The sequence below is a fragment of the Hibiscus syriacus genome, unplaced genomic scaffold, assembly GCF_006381635.1.
Source record: "Hibiscus syriacus cultivar Baekdansim isolate YM2019G1 unplaced genomic scaffold, ASM638163v2 tig00016637_pilon, whole genome shotgun sequence".
Taxonomy (NCBI): Eukaryota; Viridiplantae; Streptophyta; class Magnoliopsida; order Malvales; family Malvaceae; genus Hibiscus; species Hibiscus syriacus.
Window position 1 is genome coordinate 482,285 of NW_024062389.1, and position 19,156 is coordinate 501,440.

Here is a 19,156-nt window from a genome sequence, read left to right on the forward strand (position 1 = left end):
CCCTACTGTCTCTTCTTCAACATTCTCGAAATTCTTGGAGGAGGCTATGGCTACATGGGAAGTTAGTAAAATACTAGGGATTTCATTTAAAGAGGGGAAGAAGGCCTTTTTGGATAAAATTACAAACCTTGAGGAGTGTTTGGCCGAAAGCAGGGAACGGGTGAAATCAAGGGAATAGGTTTCTTATGTTGACTTGCTTTAAGGTTTTGGGTTTTATTTTTCTTTTATGACAAATATTAAAATTATTTCATGGAACGTAAGGGGTTTTGGAAAAAAGGAAAAATCCATAGCTGTAGCTAATTTGGTCAAGAAGAATAAGCCGTGCATTCTCCTCATCCAATAAACTAAGCTAGAAAGGTGCTCTTTGGCTCTTACGAGAAGGATAGGGGGAGATTTCTTAGAGGAATTTTTGCTCCGGCTGTGGGATCTGCAGGTGGACTAATGATTATGTGGAATGAAAATGTTTTTGAAGTTTCTAATAGTCACTTAAGTGGCAGATTCATAGCATTTTTTTGGGAAGTTTAAGAATTCAAGTGAAGAGTGTGTGATTATTAATGTTTATGGTCCATCCATTGAAGCTGAAAAGGAAGATTTTTTCAGGGAGCTGTTGGAGTTTGTTTCTGCTCTAAATTTGTCAGTATGCATTGGGGGGGACTTTAATGTGTATCTCAATCCGGCAGAGAAGTTGGGCAAGTCTCAAAATTGGCATTCAATTGATATTCTTAGAAACTTCTTACAACAATCAAATTTAATTGATCTTCCTATGGTGGGATGAAGGTATACTTGGTGTAATAATAGAGAAGATTCTACTTGGGAAAGACTCGACAGGTTCTTAATTTCTGGGAAGTTTTTGATAGGTTTTCCGAATGTTGTGCAAAGGCTTTTACCAAGGTCCTTATCTGATCATAATCCAGTTTCATCGGAGGATAAATCTGTTAATTGGGGTCCTAAACCATTCAGATTTTTTAATTATCTTTTAGAAGAGGATGGCTTCGAGGACTTGGTTAAATCTTCCATGGATGATTTGGGGGGGGGGAACAATAGAAGGGGTATCTTCAGCATTTTACAAGGAACAAAAAAATCTATCAGAAATTGGTCTAGCAGTAAATTTTTTGGGATCTCTGAATCTATTTCTGATCTTGAAAGGAAAATAAATGAACTGGAATGTAAGGCACAAGATGGAAATCTTTCGAAGCAGGAGTGGGACCAGTTGATGCAGTTTAGATCGAATCTCTGGAGGTTGTATAGGATTGAAGAAAGCATTTGGTTTCAGAGATCAAGGACACGATGGATTAAAGATGGGGACAGACATACAAGGTTCTTTCATCTATCAACGTTGAACAAAAGTAAAAGAAATGAAATTTTAAGCCTGAAGATTAATGGGGCTGTTGTATCAAATCCTCACAAGATTAAGTCTCATGTTTCAGATTTTTTCAAGACAACCTATAATTCCAATTCAACAATGGAAGTGGAGGACTTATTCCTGGATTTTTCTAAGCTGTCAGGGGATCAATCCAACAAGCTAGAGGAGTAATTTTTAGAACATGAAATATGACAAGCTATAGCTTCTTCAGACAACTCTATAGCTCTAGGTTCGGATGGCTTCACCATGGGCTTCTTTAAAAAGTGTTGGGCAAGTTTAAAGGATCATGTATTGAAACTTTTTAAAGATTTCTATGGTGGAAAGAAATGGGAGCATGGTGTAAATCATGCTTTTCTCATGCTTATTCCGAAGAAGCAAAATTCGGATAGTGTAGAGGACTTTAGACCAATTAGCCTTGTAGACAGTTTATAAAAGATCCTCTCTAAAGTTTTATCTAAGAGATTGAGTTATGTTGGTGATATCATTAGTCATTCCCAGTTTGCTTTTATCTCGGGGAGACAGTTGTTGGATTGTGCTTTCATCGCAAATGAAGGGATTGATTATTGGAGAAAACAAGGGTTAAAAGGGGTTGTTCTTAAAGTAGATTTTCGTAGAGCTTATGATTCTATTGAATGGCCAATTTTAATCAGAGCAATGTCAGAGATGGGTTTTCGTAATAGATGGTTATCGTGGATATCAAAGTGTCTTTCAATAGCCTCAATCTCGGTCCTAGTTAATGGGTCTCCTTCGGAAGAGTTTCCTATGGCTAAAGGACTTAGACAAGGTTGCAGTCTATCTCCTCTTTTGTTTAACATAGTAGGTGAGCTGCTCCACTTGATGCTATCTAAAGCAGTAGACATTGGTCTTTTTCAAGGCTTCGTTATTGGGAAATCTAAAAATTATGTTCGGTTGTCTCATCTCCAATTCGCCGATGACCTAATAATTTTTTGCTAAGCATCTCTTTCCCGGATTAAAAACGTTAAAAGAGTGTTGAGGATTTTCAGTATAATGGCAGGGTTGCATTTAAATCTAGCTAAGAGTAAGCTGTTTGGTATTAATGTGGATGAGGCAGTTTTAACTGATTGGGCATTAGAAGTGGGCTGCTCAGTTGGTTCCTTTCCCACAAATTGGGACTTCCTCTCGGTGCTAAGAAAAATTCAGAAGCCCTATGGGATCCAGTCTTTAAGAATCTTAGTTCCAAACTTGTCGGGTGGAAAGCTTCTTGTCTCTTGTTAGCTGGTAGGATAGTCTTATTGAAGTCGGTGTTAACATCCTTACCAATTTTTTTCTTATCACTTTTTAAAATGCCTTGCAAAATTGGTATGAAGTTAATTTCTTTAATGGCTAGATTTTTATGAGGGGGGTAATGAGGAAAAAAGGAGGATACACTGGGTGAATTGGAATACAATTTGCGAGCCTTTGAATTCCGGTGGTCTTGGTGTTCTTGACTTGAATATTTCTAATCGGGCTCTATTGAGAAAATGGGTGTGGAAGTTTGCCAATGAAAAGAATTCTCTTTGGAAAAGTGTGTTATGTAGCAAGCACAAGGTCAGTTGCAATACCATGTCTATTAGGAAGGTTTTTTCTCCCAAATCTTCATGGATTTTGAGAGGAATTGTTAATAATTTCTTGAAGAGAGATTCGGAGGGTGATTGCTTAAGATCTTATTCAAAGTTGAAAGTGGGTAACGGAAAGTCTATTTCATTTTGGACAGATGCATGGGCATATGAGCTTCCTTTAAAATATCTTTTTCCTAGAATATACGTGCTATCACCAAACAAATGGGGCAAGGTTGTTGAATTTGGCAGCTTTGAATTGAACGGTTGGGTGTGGAATATTCAAACCAGAAGGAATCTATGTGATTGGGAATTGGATCAGTGGTTGGATTTGATGGCAAAACTGAAGGATCTTAAACTATCAGATTCAGTAGAAGACTTTCTATCTTGGTCTGCAAGTGGTGATGGATTGTTTTCGGTAAAATCTTGCAGAAATGCATTCGGGAGGGAGTCTGGGGGGCTCTAATTTGTGGTTAAAAGGGGTGTGGTTGGGATTGTCACCACCTCGTGTCGAAGCTTTCCTATGGCAGCTAGCTCATCAGAAAGTGACAGTAAGAGCAGAATTGGTGAACAGAGGAATGCAGCTAGATGATATCCTTTGTCCTTTTTGTAAAAAACACGAGGAATCAGTATAACACTTATTCATTTCGTGTTATGTAGTATGGGAATTGTGGAACAAAATAGCAAGCTTTTGGGATCTAGCCCTAGTCTTTCCAAAGGACCCTCATTCTTTTCTTAGCTGTTGGGGTGAGTTGAGGGTGAAATCGTTGATTTGGAAATTCATTCCGGGAGTCGTATTTTGGTCTATTTTGAAAGCTAGGAATGCAATGGTGTTCGAAGGATCTACTCTTGACATGCAGTCTCTGTTTTTCATTATTAGATTTAGATTATTTAAATGGTTTATAGACAAGTACCCCAAGTTTCCTATTCAGGAGGATGTCCTGATAGGTGACCCATCTCTTGCAGACGGTATTCAAGTTCATAAATTAAAGGATTGTCAGGTGAATAGCTGGATCCCACCCCCTGTAGACTATTTGAAGATGAATGTTGATGGAGCTGTAAGACTAGATGGCTCGGATGGAGGTATAGGAGGTATTTTAAGAGATTGGAATGGTTGCACTGTCTTGAAATTTTCAGAAAATGCTGGTCAAGGTCCCCCTCCAATTGCTGAGTTAAAGGCTATAAAGAGAGGCATTGAAGTGTTTTTGTCTTCTTGTTGGGTTTCTGTTGGTAGGTTGATTGTCGAGAGTGATTGTAAGTCTGCAGTGGATTGGATTCAGTCCTCGGCTTTGGCTCCTGTTTTTTTATTGCCTCTAGTTAAAGAGATCTCAACGCTCATCTCTGAAAGGGTGCATTCAGTTAGGCTGATTCCAAGGGCGTGTAATGGGGAGGCAGACAGTTTAGCAAAGAAGGGGATTGGTTGATATTATGGTCTCATTAGTGGTTTTTCCTGTTTTGTATTAGTGGGTTTATGTTGTTTGTAGAGTTCTTAAGCTTTATGGTATCCAGTATGGAGTTGTTAAATCTTATGTAATTTCTTGTGATCAATAAAATGTTTAAGGCACTATTTTCCTCCTTCCGCTGATTAAAGAGCTTCCATTCAAAGCTCCATTAATTAAGAAGGAGGTTTTTAACGAGGCCTGAAATTCCTATAAAAAAAAATTTACCTCCTAAAACTATGTGCTTAATCAACATCTGACAAAAATAATGGGACAGAGGGAGTATATATCATCCTTGTTAAGAGTGTCTTAGTTAACATTACCTTTCTTTCTTAAACATGTTTGTGTCGAATTAGGCTTTCTTTAAATGCACAAGCACAGGTACTTAAATCTGCACTTCAATCTTAAATATACATTAAACATGGACATGGTTTAAGTTTCTACCATAGATGGTGGGATGCTAACCAATTATTGCCTTCTGCAACAAGTATTCTTTTCTGGTGATTGGAAAATTTGTATTATGTTTCTGGTAACCACTTCTTGATGCAGCTTGATTTTATGTGCTTGGAATGAAGAGTATTATCAGATGATTGACATGCACTGGTGTAGAGATGCTATCCAAGAACTGATAGATTTTTTATTTCATCATTTAAACTAATTTCTTTCTTTTTCATACATTCTTGTTCTTGACTGAATTCTTCAGCTGAAATGATGAAATGTTCCCCTCCCCCTACAAAAAGTCTCTCAAAGTATGCTCCACTTATTCATATCATGAAGGTCTGTTGATCTTAGCCCCATCCTTTGGTCCAGTTTGTTTAATTGATGGTCTGCAATATCTAATGTGTTCCATGCCCTTTATTGTGCCAATTTCAGGTTGCTCCAGAGAAAGTTAACGCTATTATAGGTTCTGGTGGGAAAAAGGTGAAAAGCATTATTGAAGAAACTGGAGTAGAGGCTATTGACACACAAGATGATGGAATTGTAAGATCCTATGCAACATTTTTGTGCAATAGACATAATTATTTCGACACAAGGTTTCTTATCTATGTTTTTCTTAGGTAAAAATAACTGCAAAAGATTTGTTAAGTCTGGAGAAGTCCAAATCCATTATTAGCAGTCTGACAATGGTTCCAACTGTTGGTGATATTTACAGGTATCTCTTTCATTTACCATTTGACTTTCCTTCTCCCTCAGATACACAGATAATTTAACTTTCTATCTTTATGTTACAGTCAAGATATAATTAAAACTAAATATAGGAGATATGCACAATAGATCTCTAGCATTATATCTATTTATCAAAGTACTTGTGTGTAAGGATGGTCAAATTATCCGAATCCAATGTGTTCTGACCCGACATTCTGTAGAGTCATTTTTTAAATCGGATTCGGGTCGGGTCAGTTTTGTTAAAGATAAAGTTGGTTTCAGGGTGAAAAATCCCCAACCCCGACCCTAGATCATAGTATAATTCCCCTCCATATATTTAAGGATAATTACTATAATGCTCCCTCTAGATATTTTTCTGTAACCCCCCAGACCGATGCAGGTAGCCCGATCTGATCCGGGAAGTCACATTAGGGCCACCGGAACGACCCATTATAAAAATAGCGGAAAATTTAAAACTTTTATTGAAACGTGTAACTTATAAAATTAGTTTTCACTATTTAAAAATAAAACATATTTCCAAACTCGTATATAAATCAAAATACAATTACATGCCCCCTAATCACATGTACCCTACTCTGCAACAACGCCGGACGAACTCCCTTACTGAAGTCGATAGATGCACTGGTACAATTCTTTCAACCTGAAAAGGTGAGTAATAGAGTGAGCTTTGGAAAGCTCAGTAATACAGAACTACCAGATGATGCTGATGAACGTGCAAATACAGATAAATATTTATTTCCTTATTGCTTCTGAGCATTTACATATTTTTATGCTGAGCAGAGATTCTACTGATATTTCGGGTGGTAACGGACAATGAGCTTTCAGTTCAGAGAAATATTTCGGATGACTGAGTTGAGGAGATCAAAATAGGTTTTCTAGTGTGTTCTCGAAAAATTCAGTAAAAAGATACAGATCTTTTAAAACATATATATATATATATACCCCCATCCGTTCACATCATAAATGTGTAGATTCCCCAGAACCATACACCCAACCGCACATGCCATTTAGACCCTGAGCACAAAGCCGAGGAGTCTGCAGATAATCTTCCTCCAACAATAAACCCCCCAGATAAAACATTTATCCGTCGGTAAACGAAGATATCAGAAATCAAAACATAATTCAGATCAGATATCAGAACAGAATCCAGGTTAGGAATCAGAACAGATTTCAGATCAGATGTCAAAACAGAATTCAAATCAGAAATCAGATAAAATATTCATATAAGTAGGGAACACACCAGAGTTTACAAATATTATTCAAAGGTACTGGATAATCTTAGCAAGTAGAGAAATATGGATCTTCAGTATACCGATAGAATATCGGAATTCAGAATCACTATTGAAAGAGTTCAATAACTGACAGAATCATCAGTTATTCAGAAAGTGACTTGAGCTGATAAGGAAGAAATGAAGGTTCAGGACATTTATATTATCTATCGATTGATCGAATTATCGGACAACTCTTAGATGAATAGTTTCCAGAACTAATGCCTGTCGATTGGTCAATTCATTGTTCTTCCAGGGTATTTACTCTTTAATACCACAATTCTTGTCCATAGACCATTTTCGGAATCATCGTTGATAGATCTTCCAATGTCTTTATTTCATTCCACACTTCTACAATATCATGAAATGCTGACGTACTTGATTAATTTGTTCAAACTCATTGTAATTGTACACTACGTAAACTCATCAGAGTTTCCAGACTTATCCAAGTCACTTACTAAATCCTCAGTCATTGAAGTTACCTATTTCATTTAGCAGTCATCTCTATTCCAGTTACTTCAGGATTTTCCAGAGTAATTCAAACGTTACTGAATTTCAGATACATGTTGTACTTCCATTCCATTCAATTTGGTCTTCATGGTTGATTGTCGAACAAACGTCCAATTCTTAGTACTGAATACAATCTAAAGCTGAGTTGAATACTTCCAAAATTTATCATCGAGCCAAACTTGAGAAGATGAACACATGTTCCAGTAATATCTATGTCATTCAGGTATTGACATAGCTTTAGGGTTGATCTATTCACTTGAATTGTTTTCCATTACCTTTAAAGGTAGTCCAATACTTATCTTACTTGGATTCCTTAATTAATCCAAGACATTTACTTAATTTAGGCCATAAGGGTATTTTGGTAATTTTGATGTTCAGTTTTATTCCATTCATTTCAGAGCTCGAGGATATTCAATCATTCCTGAGCTTGGTGATATTCTTGGGTCATTTCTATTACAGGGGTATTTTGGTCATTTTACAGATTCACAGTATTTCAATCTTTTCCTTCCATCTGATCTTATTATTTAATTCAATCTTATCATTTACTTCAGTCCTTTCGAACAATTCTGACAGCAGAATACCCCCGATAAATTACTCTTCCAGTATTTACTCATTATTCGACTATTTTCAGGTCAAGTGTCTTCTCAGACTTTACAAACGGAATATCATAAATTTTCCTGCACTAAGTCGGGATCTTAACAATTAAATCCGTACTTAATCGAGTTAAGTACGAATCCTCTAAGTATTTTCTCATTCAGAGTCATCTCAGACTATTCTACCTCTTAAGGGCATTTCCGTAATTTCTTAACCAGATAAGTTCGATATTAGCTCTTAACGAAAATAATATAAATTAGAGATCCTATGATTAATTGCTTTCTTGAACAATCTCTGATCTTGAAATAATTCCCTTAACACACTTCTAGTATCTTGCATAAACCCTCTTGGGGTTAAAAACCGGTTATCCATAATGTCTACGTATAACTATCATTTCTTATGCACATCAATATTTTTATCAGATCAAATATGTCTGTAAAATCCTCTTATCTAACTTCCATATTCCAATCTTGTCTTTTTATAACACAAGGGTATTTTCGTAATTTTACCCTACCGGAGTATTTTCATAAATTCACATCCAAATGCCTTTAACATTTAACCTTTGATGAAATAAATTATAAGTTACAGATCCAGGTTGATTTCTTTACCACTAAGCACATAACTTGTAATTTAATTCTAGCAATCCCTTAATTTCTTATAAAAGTCATCTGAACCATAATCAATTACTGAACCTTTTTACCGTATTCAGATCGAGTGTAGAACTTCATTAATTACACATATGAGACCAAACATTTCCATTCATGCATTTACCAATACCAACATGTTCTATAAAGCATAAAGAGGTAGTAAAGTATTACCTCGATTTCCGTGCAATACTGATCGACCATAAAAAATTCCATTCGAACGCCTTTGATCTTCAATTCAACTTCCAATAATTCCTCAGATACATATCAACATAAATTATATCAGAAACGGAGCTTAATTACGATAAACGGATCGAATCGGGTGATAAATCAGTGAAAGACGGCTTACCGAGTTCGAATTTGGCGAAACGGACTTCGGATTTGGATTCAGGACGTTGAAAGCATAAAATATGACTTTTCAGAAATTTGGAATTTTCGGTCAAAATCAAAGTCAACGGGTTTGACTAACAATTTCGAGGCCTTCGGGTTCGAATTTCGAAAAACGGACAGCGGAATCGGATTTGGAACGTCGAAAAATGTCAGGATAGGTATACTCGGTCGAAGTCAAAGGTCGTTTAATGCCCGATCAAAGCCAGTCAAAGTTTTGGTCAACAGTGGTCAACTCCGGTCAACGGGTCAACGGTCAACGGGTCGGGTCAACGGGTCGGGTCGGGTCAACGGGTCGGGTAAACGGGTTGGGTCGGGTCAACGGGTCGGGCCGGGCCGGGTTGTGACCGGTCAAACCGGTCAAAACAGCTCCAAAACCGGTCAAACCGGTCACTTTTCCCTTCCCCACGCGCAGTGGCGGCGCGTGGGGGCGCGTGAACAGTGATAAAATCCCGGAAAAATTTCTAAAAATTATTTTGAGCGATTTCGAGATACTTACAAAGCTCGGTTCACAATTTTGAACGGCGGAGAGCTCGATTTCAACAAATCGAGAAGTTTGACCGGTTCACCTCCCAACGCGCCGCCGCCGCCGGAGAAAAAGGAGAACACCGGTGGACTCGGAACGGCACAAGGAACACGATGGTGCGGGAGGTGTCGTAAACAGATGACCCGATCGTTGTGAATCGATGAAAAACCAACTAAAACCGAGTTATTACCGACGATACTTCCGACTGAAATTCACGACGAACGGCGATGATTCACGACGAAAGGTTTGAGGGGTTTTGTTCCTCGGTTGACAACGAACACGATGGTTGTTTCGGCTCGTCGTTTGGAGGTCGGACGGCGAGTAGATCGGAGTTGGAAGTTGGGTTGCTGGAGAAGGGAAATATGGAAAATTTCTGCTGCCTGCGCACGAGAATCAGATTTATAATTCAACATATTAAAAAATGGTTAAATCATGGGTTTAGCCACTGAACTTTCTGCACTTCTGAAAACGGTCTGCCAACTTTAGAACTTTACAATTTAATCCCATGTTTCTTTCAAAATACCAAATTAAATCCACCAATTTATATTTTCTTAAATTTAGCCCCTAAATTGGGGTGTTACATTTTCAATTATCTCTCTATTTTGCCAAATAAAAATGGGAAAAAGTTTTATTTGTGTCGGGTTCAGGTCAGCGGTGCATTGGCCACAAACCCGACCCGTGTCTATCTCTACTTATGCGGTTGTGTCTGGTTCCTTCTCTGAGTCTCTCGGAAACTGTTTTACAATGAGATTGATTGTCTCCCAGACAAAACTCGGAAAAAGTTAAAAACTATTATGGTAGGTTGGGAACTAATTTTTGCTCTTGGTTTTGTATGCTTGGGACCGTACTTGTCATATTTCAGTAAAAGTCACTGCTGCTACTATTCAGTGTAGGAAACAAGTTAAATATTTTGTTCTCTGTACCTTTTGAAAAGTGTATCATTTCTTGTTTTTACCTGTTGGATGTTGTAACTTTGGAACGCTTTGAACCTCTGTTATCTTTTCAAGCAGGAATTGTGAGATCAAATCAATAGTTCCATTCGGCGTTTTTGTTGAGATAGCTCCAGGGCGAGAGGTACATATTTTTATCCTGAAAATTAAACATTTTTTTGGTAAAAGTTTGATGACTTTTACAGTCGCCTTATTTCTAAGTATAGTGAAAAATAGTCTCTTTTTTTTACAAAGAAAGTTTTCTCCTTTGGTTTAACTCACAAATGCATTTGTTTTGTTTAATTTTGAGGATCATACAAAGAGAATGACAACTCTTATCAAAGTTATTGATATGTAGAATATGCATATTTATATACATATATATGCACATTATGGTACCTTTTGTAGTTGACACAACTCATAACTCTCATAATAAAATTACTAAGACATTGATTGAAACAATTGAGTAAAATATTGGATGCAGAGCCCTGTGGTGCATGAAATAACACATTTATAAAAGGAATGTGTAAGATTTTTAATGCCAAGAATGAGGAGGTTCAAATATATATTTATAAAAACTGTTTTCTCAGGGACTTTGCCATATTAGTGAGCTGACTTCAGACTGGTTGGCCAAGGCAGAAGATGTAAGCATACTTTTTCTATTTCATTTTCCCTCAACTTGCAGATGTTTTATCACTGTAAGCTACTGAAATTATTATTGTTTTGCTTTGTTGCATCATAGGCTTTTAAAGTCGGTAATCGTGTTGATGTTAAACTTATCGAGGTATGCAACTTTTTTGTCTTTTTGACAGGCTTATATTCGATCATATAAACTAAATATGGAAAGTGTTGTCCACTTAAAATTGATTTATCCATGCATTTTCGTACTGGGTCCCTGCTATATTCACGCTGCATCATGCCAGTACATTGCTAATTGATTAGTGGTGTCATCTCACATCTATTAATTATTAGGTTTCTTGTGGTCTTGTATTGAAGTAAGGCCTCTCACCTATTACAAATTGGCATTAGACTCGATGCTTAACATAGTATAAAGACCAAGTTTTGTTATGTTGTTCTTCATACCTAACCCCATGTGTGGTTGACAATCCTGCTGAGGTTGTGAATGTGTAGGCCCTGTGAGCGAAACATGAAGAGTGTTAAGTGGTGCTATACATGAGGAGTGTTAAATGGTGTTATCGCACGTTTCTTAAATATTATGTTTCCTGTGGTTTTTCATTAAAGTTGGGCCTCTACTTATTTGCAATTGTTTTTAGGTTGAATGCTTAACATTAATCTTCACTTTGTATCAAAAACTTGATATTCTATACATTTATTGTTTGCTTCCTACTTATAGCTATATGCTTTACTGGATGTTTTACTACTACTTATTTTGTGACATGTTCATGCAATACTCAACTATTCTATGGGCTTGATCTATATAACAGTACTATTTATTTTAAATATATAATCAATGAGATGGTAGAAGTGGTTTCCAAATTTTTATCCTTTCTGTTGAATCTTGTAAATCCATCAAACAGCTGTGTTGTTACAATTCTTAGTCTTTGTCTGCACGTTTTTCCTTCAAATAATCTATCTCCATTGACTGTCATCTAATGCAGGTTAATGATAAGGGACAACTTCGCCTTAGCCGCCGTGCACTTCTTCCTGTTCCTGAAACAAGTTCAGAGGATCCCAGTTCAAAGCAGCTTACCGACAACAAAGCTGAAGTAGTTGGTGGTGATTCTTGTAAAGCATCTGATGAAGGTACACCTAAAAAACATGCGAGTGTACCCAAGGCAGATGGTTTACCTGAAGAGAAGATTGAACAGACCAAGGTTAAAAGTAGCGCAACCAAACTTGCAAGCTCGTCCAAAAGTAATTCTGAAGAGACCTCTCTACTCCCACGGAAGAAGGTTTTTAAGAGAGTAAAGAAGAGCAGCAGTAGAGCTGTCACTGGTATCTCAGGTAAAGACGGAGAGTAGTCAATAATCAAATGGAAGTGTTATTGTGCTTCTAATATGTTGACAAGAATTTCCATCTCCAATGATGGTTGTGCGAAAGGTGACAGAATTGCTTCCTCACATAGAATAAACAGAGGTAAGGTCAACCTACTTTCTTTTGATGTTGTTACTGTTAGCAGATTAGAATAAAGTCTTTATAGTCTTACAAGTTGCTTTTGATTCCATTATGAGAACCCAGGTTCTTAGTCTCGTGTTGACTGCGCTTATAGTTACTAATCAGATAAGTTTTTGAATTGCATATCGCGAGGTTACCTACCAATCGACGATGATGTTAATTATGACTGGTAGGTGGGTAAGAAAGAGGAAAGGTAAAAAGTCTGGGTTGTCTCAAACAAATGATATGGCACTAGAACCTCAGAATTAGTATACTAATTAGATGAAACGGGGTACTGGATGCTCATTCGGGTCGTATGAACTGTATTGTTATTAGTGAATTTGCTAATAATAGAATCTTTTACAGGTACATTCATCAAATATGGAGGCGTGCACTTGGTATGTGAAATGTGATTCAGAAGCTAGTCTTGCTTCCATATGTTTATGTAAGAAGTTTAAGGCCAGGTAAGCGTGGCACAAATTGGATCTCAAGTTTTGTTGCAGAAAATATACACAACATTTTGGATATTGCAAAGTTTTGATGTGTTGATTTTATGCTCTACTACCTTTTTTTCTGTTTTTTTTTCGTTTGGATGTCCTCAAATTCTTGAATTTCTGTCAGCATTTGCCCTTTGGGTCTTGGGTAGGGATGGGCATGAGCTTCGAACTCGACAAGTTCTGACCCTATTCAGTCCTATTAGATTGAATTTTTTTAAAAAATGGGGTTTGGGTAGGGTCGGTCGAGTTTTTTTAGAGGTTATGTTCAGATTGAGTTCGGATTTAGGGTGAAAAATATATGACTTGACTCGACTTGAAAAAAAATGTAATTTTACCTTATATATTTAGGAAAAATTGTAATAATATCCTTTTATATATTATTAATTTTAAATTTAAATTCATATTTTTATTAAATAAAAGTAATATTTTTTATAAATATATTATTTTGGGTCGAGGTGGGTTTGGATTTTATTTCAAAAAGACGGGTCAGGTTCGGATTGAGTGAAATTTATATATTTCTCAGGTCGGGCGGAAGATGTATACTTTTCGGGTCAGGTGCCCAATCTATGCTCATCCTAGTCATGGATTTGTCAAATACACACTTTGTGCATTTGGAGTAGGGTTAAGAAAATTGGACTAGTCATTTAAACAAAATATCTTTAATATAATTTAAAAATTAATAAATATATAGTAAATGGTTAGTTAATAATAAAAAATGCATTTAGTATATTAGTATAGCTTTTGTTAAAAAAAATGAATGGCTCACATTTCTTGACTTGAAAACTAATTTTCAAATTCCTTCAAAAAAAATGTTTTTTATAAAGATAATCACAGAAAATAAATACATCTTTTGTTAATATTTGGCATTGATTTATATGGTTCCCCCTTCCCAAAAAAAAATAGATCGTATATGATTTTAAATAATTCAGTTTTTAGGAGGAATAGAAATATTAAATATGCTATAAAATGTATTAGAAATATGCTATTCGGAATAGAAATATTAAGTAAGCAATTATTTTAAGGCTTAATAAATATTAAACGATATCCAAAATTAATTTTATATGTTAAAAGAATTTTTATCAAAAATAGAAATCTAATTTTTTTACGTTACCTATATGATAATGGTCGTTAAAGAAAATTGTTAAATGATATATGCTATATTTATATATTTTTTTGAAGTTTTTTTTAAAAAAATTCAATTTAGTTAAAATTACAGAAAGATCCTCTATATCTTAAAACCCAAAACGCTAAATTCTCTAATTTTTCCTGCTGTCGACCACCACCAATGTTGTCACCGACAATCAAAACCTCCCACGCTGTTAATCAATCGAAACTCAAATTTTTAACCTTAAATTTAATGGGGAGTTTAGATGAGATTGGGGGGTTGGTGGGGTTCTATTTGAATTTGGGGGTTTGCTGGGATGAGATTTTACGAGGGGATAAAAGAATCGAGATTTGGGGATTTTCACAACGCTGTAAGGAGGGGTGGTTTTGGTTGGGGTAGGGTGTTGGGCATTATCTAAAAAGAAATTGAGTTTTTTTTTTTATAAATATTTTTAATTTTAAAAATAAAAATTCAAAAAAAATTAAATGCGATATGTGTTATTTAACAGTTTTTTTAACGATCATTACGGCGTAGATACTTAAAAGTGTAATGATATAAATGTTAAACACTTATTTTTAACGAAAAATTCTCTAGGCACCTAAAATTAATTTTAGATATAATTTAAACACTTATTTTTAAATTAAACCTTGTTTTTCTGATCGTATGTCGTAAAAATTCCTGAAATCTTTGACCATCAATCTCATGGACGAGTCATCAAATCGTTTTGATCTTAGGGCCAATTTCTTTAAAATTTCATTGATCACCATGGATTTACAAAAGATGTTTCGATTTTTATCGAACAAAAAATTTCTAATCCTCGTTATCCATCGGACACATAAAATTCACAAGGGATTCAAAGGAAAAGCATTTATGAATATAACCAAAGGTAGCATTGAAAAAAGTATGTATTTGCAATAACACCTTACAAATTTCATGAAGAATGATAGTCGAAACCCAGATCCAAAACCATGTACTAGAGCTACTGAGCAATCGAAATACAAAGAAGACACCGTCGTTGTTATCATTACAAGTCAACTTTAAACAAGAAAACGAACCAGTTTGTTCAATTAAGAAGTACTCAGAAAATTCAACCCTGTAAAAGCAAATAACTCCAGCAGCCAAGCAGCAGTTCCTATCCCAATTGGTCAACTGGAACAATCCCACGATCTACTCTTATCGTGTAAGGAAAGCAATTACAAATTTCCAGTATCATCGACATATAAACTACAAATACGTATAAAAAAAGCATTCAAATGAGATGGATCAAACTTGTGTTATGATAAAAACACAACATTAACGAATTTAAAATGATCACAAAAGAAAGAATATCAAGATTTAACATGGAAAACCTTTAGGGAAAAATCACAGTCAAAAGAAGAGAATTTTACTAATATGGAAGAAGAAAAATACAAGATGATTTTGGAGAAAGAAAAAATTCATATCTAACCCTCATCCTTAGTATCTATTTATAGGCACATGTATTTTATTACAAAATAAACTTATAAAGCAGAAATCTACTCAAATAGGTTTCATACATAAAAGAAAATTAAAGTTTCTACTTCTAATCAAATTAGGTTTCATACTTTCTCTAATTATATATTAATTAATTTGTGTCACATTGAATTCGAGTCAAACTCTAGCAAATCTTCACATTGACATGAATTTTGGAAGTGCGAAGGATTTAAGACAAAACACACAAATTCGATGAGACACCCAAACTCAACAAAACTAATTTTTCACTTCATCGAACAAGTTCTCCCCCTTTAGAACACATTTTTCATTTCTTCCATGAAACCCCTTAAAGGAGTATTCTTCAACAATGATTGTCAATTAAATCCAAGTCTTGCCTACGCTTAGATATATTCTTCACATTGATAAGGAAATTAAAAGTGCAACTTTGCTCACAACTTTATCACAACGAACAATATCATGTACAACATCATCCCGATCATTAATGATAACTCTATCTCTTTTGTTATTTATCCTTGTGTTGAATCGAATTATCTTTTACTTTTCAAATTCGTTGTGCCTGCGAAATTGAACTACTTTTTGCTTCACATAACCGTTATGCCCACAATTATCTTGTTTAATAAGAAGAAATCTTCTTTTACTTGATTTAGTCAAGACATTTTTACCAATAACAATATCATTTGACACAGAGGAGGAAACATCATGTGTATTATTTAAAACTGTTGAACCCTACAAAGCATAAATCTTAGAAGTCTTTCTCTGTCTTTTCATCACAACAAGAGAACCCTTACAAATTTTCATAGCTCCGTCTTCACTGAAGAATTTGTACCCTTTTGAATTTATGGTACCTAGTGAAATCAGATTTCTTCTCAAATCTGGAACATGCCTCACATTACCAAGCGTTCAAACAATCCCATCGAACATCTCAATCTTGAATGTGTCAATACTTGTGACCTTACAAGAGGAATTATTTCTAAAAAAATATATCATTTGTAGACACAATTTTATACAACATAAGCCAATCTAAATTGGGACTCATGTGAAAATTGTTACCATAATCAAGTATTCACTTGCCACTTGTTATAAAATTGTCGTCAACTGTAACTAGGAATTCTTTGGCATCGCACTCCTCTGTTACATCGAACTCACTAGAATTTTTTGGAATTCTACTATTCAGCTTCTCTTTTATTTTTATTATGTAACTTGTAACGCTCCGATTTAATACAGTCGTTCTTCTTGCAAAAAGTACAAGTTTTTTCTCGATTTGAGTATTTTTTTTACCATTAGAATTGTATTATGCTTTTATTCAGTGATTGTTATTTATCAATCCATACATTATGAGACTCTCTACTTGGGACTCTAATCTAGATACAAAATGCTTCATATTGTCATACGAGTGCATGTTATCATTCACTTATTTAAGAGTAAGTGTTTCATGACTGTATAATATAATGTCTCTAAAAGATGAGTAAGAAAAGAGTAACGAACGTAGGAAGATTAATCCTAAGTCTTCATGATCGTACTTCACATCCATGCTCTTCAGGTCGGAGACGATGTTTTTCAACACAGTCAGGTGGTCTTCAAGTAATGAAGCTTCTGTCAACTTGTGTGAGTATAGATGTTGCTTCAAGTGCAACTTGATGGTCAATATTTTCTTCATACATAGTTGCTTTAATTTTTCCCGCAAATAAGCAAATGTATTTTCTTTCGATATATCCTACAAAAGTTGATTTGATAAGTCTAAACGTATATGAGATAGGGCCTTTCGATCCTTACGTTTTTCTTTGTTTGTTCAATCTGATGATGTCTTATTATCAAACCCTTTCAACGCATCATCTAAGTCCAATTGTGCAAGGACATCTCTAATCTTCAAATGCCATAATGAGAATCTTGTGCTAAGATCCAAAACGGAATTCATATTTTACTTATGCCGTTATTATGATAGGATGTAACCCGAAAAGTTCTTATAGCGGTTTGTTATGATGAAAGAACAATAATAACAAATGTAAAACGGTCACAAAAGAAAGAACACTAAGGTTTAACTTGGAAAATCCTTTCGAGAAAAATTACAGGCAGAAGAAGAAAGATATACTAATATAGAGGAAGAAAAATACAAGAGGATTTTGTGAAAAAGAAAAACTTGATATCTAACTTTCACTCTTAGTATATATTTATAGGAATAGATACTTGATTACAAAGGAAATTTATAAAGTACAAATCTACTCAAAGTATGTTTTCTAAATAAAAGGAAAATAAAGTTTGTACTTCTAATCAAACTAGGTTTCATATTCTCTAATTATATATTAATTAATTTTTTCCGCATTAAATTCAAGTTAAACTCTTAACAACTTGGATTTGGAAGTTAGTGGCTACAAAGATAATTCGATTTTTTATATGGCTATTCTTTGTGAACAAATTGAATAAGAAGTTTCAAAATCATTATATTTTAATTGAGTATATATTTATATGATTTTTTTATATATTTTTAATTGAGTTTCAAAATCATTATATTTTAAATTAGACCGTCACTCCTCTTGCTTTCCCCTTTTTCACTAACCTGTGGGGAAATAGATAGCACATCATTTATCCCAGTCCCTTGAAGTTCGCAAGTTGTCTCCTGGTGTATGTGGGACTCCATCAATCAAAACAACAAAATTAATTAAATATGAAAGTCGACAATCAAAATCATAAAAAAAACAAAACAGAAGAGAAGAGAATAAAAATAATAATATTTTCTAGTGTCAAATCAATTTAAAAATAACACATACTGATTTAATATGTACCTGATATGATCGGAGTCAAACTATCGAATTAATATACCTTGATATGTATCTGATTTTACCGAACCTACAGAATCCGACTAAAACTTATTCTATTAGCTGATTTTACAGCCTTGGATAGCACATCATTTATCCCAGTCCCTTGAAGTCGCAAGTTGTCTCCTGGTGCATGTGGGACTCCACCAATCAAAACAACAAAATTAATTAAATATGAAGTTGACAATCAAAATCATAAAAAAACCCCGAAGAGATAAAAAATAATATTTTCTGTACTAAATTTATAATTATATCTTAACAATGACATAATCATATCTTGGCATTGAAAGCAGCACGCTTCACACACAATAATAATGAAAAAAGTTGCTCCACTCACCGAAGCCCAAGCTCCATACAAAACCGACCATTGCAAAAATCACAACTTTGCTTTGCATTTCTCTTTTTTCAGTCTTAATCATGGCTGAATCCTTTGTATTTAACGTTGCAGAAAATGTCATTTCGAAACTATGCGATCTTGCTAGCCAAGAACTTAGCCTAGCTTGGGGCATTCGGGCGGACCTTGAAAAGCTTGAAAGCACGTTAACCACCATCAAAGCTGTGCTTTTAGATGCTGAAGAGAAACAGGCTCATCGGAATCAACTCCGGGTTTGGCTACAAAGGCTGAGGGACGCCTGTTACGATACAGAAGATGTATTGGATGAATTCGAGATTGAAGCACTGAGGAAGCAAGATCGGAAAGAGAGTAGGATCGGAGAGAAGGTAGGCTATTTCCTTTAAAGTTCAAACCCACTCGCTTTTCGAGTTAATGT

General features: G+C 35.1%; 1 protein-coding gene across 2 annotated transcripts in view; it reads left to right on the forward strand.

The window, feature by feature from the left end:
• The window catches only part of LOC120208583 (polyribonucleotide nucleotidyltransferase 1, chloroplastic-like), a 37,072-nt gene extending 24,013 nt beyond the window's left edge, over positions 1-13,059 (forward strand). Inside the window, exons 18-25 of one of the 2 annotated variants that reach the window (XM_039207809.1) lie at positions 5,062-5,135; positions 5,232-5,339; positions 5,417-5,511; positions 10,462-10,528; positions 10,974-11,027; positions 11,126-11,167; positions 12,003-12,480; positions 12,865-13,059. In XM_039207809.1, coding sequence (XP_039063740.1) covers positions 5,062-5,135; positions 5,232-5,339; positions 5,417-5,511; positions 10,462-10,528; positions 10,974-11,027; positions 11,126-11,167; positions 12,003-12,365 — 803 coding nt within the window. In that variant the 3' untranslated portion in view covers positions 12,366-12,480; positions 12,865-13,059. The remainder of the gene's footprint in view (positions 1-5,061; positions 5,136-5,231; positions 5,340-5,416; positions 5,512-10,461; positions 10,529-10,973; positions 11,028-11,125; positions 11,168-12,002; positions 12,481-12,864) is intronic. The other variant, XM_039207810.1, reaches the window with a different exon arrangement.
• Positions 13,060-19,156: the final 6,097 nt, after the last annotated feature.